The sequence below is a fragment of the Salmo trutta genome, chromosome 39 (assembly GCF_901001165.1).
Source record: "Salmo trutta chromosome 39, fSalTru1.1, whole genome shotgun sequence".
NCBI classification, from domain to species: Eukaryota; Metazoa; Chordata; class Actinopteri; order Salmoniformes; family Salmonidae; genus Salmo; species Salmo trutta.
The window spans coordinates 16420685-16426465 of record NC_042995.1 but is presented as its reverse complement, the minus strand read 5'-3'; the positions used below and the strand labels follow the sequence as shown (position 1 = coordinate 16426465).

The following is a 5781-nucleotide window of genomic DNA, read 5'->3' as shown; positions in this document are numbered from 1 at the left end:
AGAATGTCTTAGATATCAGAACAGCATTAAAAAAAGGTAGGTTTGTTTTGCATTACAGGAAATAATAATGTCACTGAAGTTGTGTATTTTTCCCGAAAGCTCAACAAAATACCCCATATTAGGTCATTGTCTGTTAGTACTTTATTTAAACGACATAGTGTTAGTCCTGTGCCTTCGTTTTAAACGATTCACAAACTACGCTTTTATGTATAGAATTTCAATGACGAATGAAGCTGTAGAACATTCTACATTTTTTATTTATTTCAGACTACATATTCTCTGAACATATTAAAATCTTTGGCTTGGCGCGTCGGTTCAGAAACGCAGTCTGTAGAATTGTGAGAGATTGGGGAGAGAGGCGACAGAAATCACACAAAAATCTATGAGTCAGACACTTATACTAAAACAATGGCCAACAACATCATAAGAAAAAGACACGTTTAAATCTCCAGCAAGTAGGGATTGATACAGACATAACCTTACCTGAAATTAAATATATACAACGTCATATTGTTTTGGCTATATATAAACTTTAATAATGTTCGTATTTTATATAATTATGTCCATATACTGTATCATAAACAGAAATCGGTTTTAAATAGAATCTGTCCCAGTCAAATCGTATTTACCTCTTCCGTTTTCAGTTCACAAAAGAGTTCAAGCACTCTGCTTCAGTTCAGCGTCTATTTTGCCCTGCACGAGGGGGGAAATTACTCGCTATCATCCTTCTCCTCTTGGACCGTGGTTGTGGAATGGTTGTACAGTCCTTGGGCCATGAGTTGGAGAGCCAGGCCGTTCTTGTAGCCATTCCCCTTTTTGATTTTTGCCCTCTTATTCTGAAACCAAATTTTGATTTGGGATTCATTGAGATTCAGTTCTGTGGCCAGTGACTGTCTCCGTTGTTCTGTTATGTAGCGATTTGCCTGAAACTCGGACTTAAGTCTCTGCAGCTGTTCAGCCGTAAACGCGGTTCTGGGTCGCTTGTCTTCTTTCTCATTTTTCTTCTTTTTCAATTTCCGTGTCCTTGGGCCTGATGTAGAAACAACAGTGAAACGAACACGTAAATATCAGTTAGTCCTAGACCCAACAAACATTCATTTACACATTACTAAAACAATGGAGCATTTCAATGTAATAAATATTGTTCATGGCTAAATGTGTGTTTGCAGTCATTGCGACCATTTTACCCCAGGCGCAAGGTGCAAGGCTAAACGATGAACAGTTGTATTTACATCATTTATTCATTTGAATATTCATAATTTAAGAAATGCAGTAACACATATCTTCCAATTACATAATACAGAACCAAAAACATATAATCAACGTCAAAACAATAAAATGTAGGCCTAGCGGCGTGAAAGACCGTTATCCTCGATCGCGTGTCTATTTTACGCATATGTTTAGGCCTAGGCAATATGTGGTCTACGGATTTCATAGTTTCCTAAGACAGATTGGGTAATATCAATAATAACAATATAATATCAAACTACATGCCTATACTTACTAACAGACTATTGTTGATTTGCATGCCTTTTTTTCTGTAGGCCTACCCTGCAGACCTGTGCAAGCACGAGAACACACAGTATGGTGTTAGTCCTCTTTAGCACAAGTAGACCTATGCCTCAGCTCAGCCACTATTCCTCCATCAGTTAACAGCTCATTCCATCAGTGTGTGTAATAGAAACTCGGTGCCATAAACTGTAAGAGTAAACAAACTAAGGCAAACATATTTGGTTATTTACTATTTCACTGGGATATGGTTAGACCTACATTGCAATAGGTCTATCTAAAACGTCATCGCACTGGAACGTAAAGGCTACTGTTTTGCAAGTTGGTATTGAGATACTTGGCTATTCTATCCACAGCCATGTAGCGTGCACATAATTACATCTGAGAGGTTCATATTGCAGCATATACACGGTGCTAATATTGCGATGAAGAAGATACATGTATATAGCCTAATCGTTTATCTTTTTATGGCGCACTTTCTGCAAACGTGTTACCTAACAGCTATATAGACCTAGCGCATAGCTAATATAGGCCTACTAGTCACCCATTCGACTGACTTCTCCAAAAACGCAGACGACACAACAAAATGTAGGCTGTCATTTCAGAGAAAAAAACTCTCTCTATAGGCTAAAAAACACAACTAGGTCGTATATTGCAAAAACAAGCTGCGGATCCCAATTCAGTCAGTACATTGTAGCATACGGTTTAAATCAGTTCGATACTGTATTGTGTGAAACTCAACTATATGCTTTCATAAACACAATATATTGTGCATAAACCTAGGCTATATAGACTTATACTTTTTAATTGGCGGGATATTTTTATTGGACATTTTCATCCGCGTTATGGACTGTAGCCCTACGCCATCTTTATTTCGTAATTTGGAACAACATGGGTCAAAATAGCTTAACATGAAACGACAGGGGTCACGTTTACCTGCAGATATAGGCTACTTTCTGAATACAATAACAGTATTAGGCCTACAATAGCAAGAACATACACAGGCCAGGGCCTACCAGCCGAAAATATAACATAGGCTATTTGATTAGCTAAAACAATTATACAGTCTGACGGTTAAATCCATTTTCGTAAGCCTACATTGTTTTACCAGATATAATTCCAGAAAGATATCGAAACTAATAGGAGCCTAAGTGTTTTTTTTCTTCCGAGTCATATAGCCTAGGCCTAAATTGTACAGCTTAATCAGTCAATAAATCACTTTAGTCAATCGATATACGTTTTCTGAATTCTGAATCCCATGTCAAGTTCAGAAAGATTGTGGATAATAAACCCCCAAACATATTGACAAGGTAGTCTATACAAACCCCTGATTTACACCATAGGCCCGTCAATATGTTCGTCAGGTGGAAAGAAAGTCAGCTATTGTAGTCTAACCGAAGGACATAACGGTTGAATTATGTAGATAATATAGACTAAACTATTTGATTACTCTATCCTTCTTTTTATTTGGTGCATATTTTGCAATTTTGGCGATTTGGAGACGGCCTAATAGTTAACAGTCAGAATAGGCAGGCATATGGTGTGAAGTAAAACAAGATAGTAAAACAAAACGACCACAGGTAAAGTGGACTTTTCGGTGACCACTCCTTTCAAGTTTGTCTTGTCCATGCAAAACTTTTCAACGAGTTTTACATAAACAATGTGATAACACGGAGGACCAGTTTTCGGCATTGCTTTGTTTTGAGGAGAAGAATAAAAAATGAGGGAGGAGAATCAAATTGCAGACCAGTTGCTCTTCCTAACATGCTCTGCCAGGTCTTATTAACCGTTTTGCTTGAAATGCTCTCACCAAAACAAAGTGGCAATTGTGTGTGTGTTTGTGTGTGTTATTGTTAGATTATGGAAAGTACTATAGGCATATGTCTAGTCTAGCCTACCATGATAATCCAGGCCTATCATCATTTGTTGTTTTGGCTTTTGTTATTATTAGCTTTTGCATGGTATTTTACTTATGTTAGCCTATCGTGCGTAACGCTCACGAATTGAATTAATTGTACAAGGGAGCGAAGCGAGAGAGAAAGCGAGAGAAAGAGAGCGAGAGAGAGGGGAGAGAGAGAGAGAGAGACAGAGACACACACAGAGAGAGAGAGAGAGAGAGAGAGAGAGAGAGATGTTTACGATTTTCACATTGACCTATAGGCTAGGCCTACTCCTAACATAAGCAAAATAACGGACTTTCACATTTCAGATGTGCGGGGGTAAAATTATTCGGAAACTAGCGCCATACCAGATGATGGTCGATCCGAATATCTCGTGCAGTAAACCCACGCAGGCCATAACATCGGCGTAGATTCTTTAGCGGGTGGAGATCCTCCATTACTGGCATTCACAACCACTATTGACGCGGTGTCTCCATATCTCGTTGTGGTAGTCCCATTCCCTTCACCTTGTTTTGTCGAGTTCTGTTTCGAAGACGGCGAGGACGACGAGGAAGAAGTACTGTCACTACTGCAGTTGGAATCCTGGCAAAGGCTGCTCGCGTGAGATGGCCTGATTACCAGCGGGTTCACGTTTTCTCTGCCGGAGGTCTGCGCCCGCTCCCGACTCCCAAGCTCCTTCTTGCAGCCGAAGTCTGGTCGCAGAATATTGTCAATAAAAAAGTTTGTGGTTCTATGTACTTGCTGTGCTGCCTGGTGGGGCAAAATTGGAGGAGATGGTAGATTCGGGGAGAGGGACACGCTCTCTCCCTCAGTCGAATCACGGCTGTTTTGATCAATTCGCTCTTCCATAACTGGAACAATTTTGGCTGGAGCGCAAACTCTCCACGCCAAACTCCACTTGTTGCTCAATGCCGTATCCGAATAATAGCAAACAAAAAAAAGACTGACTATATTATGAAGGAAGCCTATATAAAATACTTTTGATAAATGTGACAATGTTCTACACTCTCGACATGTTGCCTACTAAAGCGATCCAAGTGTCACAATAGCCCTGCGCTACCACGACTGACTACACATCGCGCGCAGCAGCGTCGTCCCTAGCATTCTCTAATGTATGTCAGCGCGATCTTCCTAAACTCTCCTAAAACCCGTTATCCCTCTCGCACACTTTTTTTTCACACCAACCGGAAGCACGTGAGTGCCAACACACGTGCAATAGACCAATCACTTGTGCAGATCCGCGCTGTCAGAAGTGACGACGTCCAATCGAATTTTACGAATCTCAGCAAATAAATAATAGATGGCTTTTAGGCACAAAACAAGGGGTCTTAGCGGTGCGCTCTTCTTCCATACCAAATGACTGTGTTCATCACCGATAGAGGAAAACCTGTTAGGGACATTGGGCTGGTACAGAAATATTACAGGCTTCCTATACATTTAGGCTACCAATGGTTCCCGTTAATTTGTCTATCGATTTGATTGCCATCCACTCTCCTACCACCGAAAGGTGATATGTGTATGCTTTTCTTAAGTCCTCTTCCTCCACATTTGGAAGGAACCGTAGCCTATACAATTGACATGCAGTATGACATTTTTCCCACTATAGTTTATGTTTTTCCTATTTTATATCTAAAAAATAATAGGTGTGTCAAACTGGCAACCCATATCTTAAATCACTATCTCATCTAGGCTACAAAATCCCTATGATATTTGTATAATTACGGATGCGTAATTTCTGCTTTCCAAATGGATAACTCACTTGATAAACGCTTGTAATCATCCTCACCTGTGCATAGCCTGACTTTGGCCGGTTACGTGCTTGTAGGTGTAGGCTTTATTTACATTACTACAAATAAACAGGGGGACAAGATAAGTTACGTTAGTTGATGGAGGTGGTAGGAAGTGATGGAGGTGGTCTGTTTGAGCCTTTGTATCAGACCTATAATAAGAAGTGTTAGGCCTAATGGGGATGTAGTGATGCAAAATATCTCAAATCAGGCTAATCATTCACGAAGCCATTCCAAGGTGGCCTGTATCGTAAAATTGAAAATTGTTTAGGTTCACTCTAATTTTATTAAGTTTAAATAGGCATACAATTTGCATTGCTATAGGCCTATATCTGTGCCACTATTTTCTATAGGCTACACCACAGGTGCAGTTGGGTGAGGGTAGAGAGTCTAATTAAAAATGACTATAAATCCAACATTACAATCCCAGATTTAAATATAGGTATAGCAGCAAACTAAACAAAACGAAACAAATACACTTTGGAGAGGCCATAGGCCTTGTTTGTTTGTTAATTGAGAACCTCGTATTTTTTTGCAACAAGGTAGACGCTCGAGCGTCTTTGTTGTGTGACAACTTTTGTCCA

The 5781-nt window shown here is 39.8% G+C and overlaps 1 protein-coding gene across 1 annotated transcript; it reads right to left on the bottom strand.

The window, feature by feature from the left end:
* Window positions 1-240: 240 nt before the first annotated feature.
* Window positions 241-4543, bottom strand: LOC115179666 (homeobox protein engrailed-1-B). Its single transcript, XM_029741327.1, has 2 exons — window positions 3758-4543; window positions 241-1030 (listed from the first exon to the last, which is right to left on the bottom strand). The coding sequence occupies exons 1-2, from the start codon at window positions 4257-4259 to the stop codon at window positions 711-713; spliced, it is 822 nt and encodes a 273-aa protein (XP_029597187.1). The 5' UTR covers window positions 4260-4543; the 3' UTR covers window positions 241-710.
* Window positions 4544-5781: the final 1238 nt, after the last annotated feature.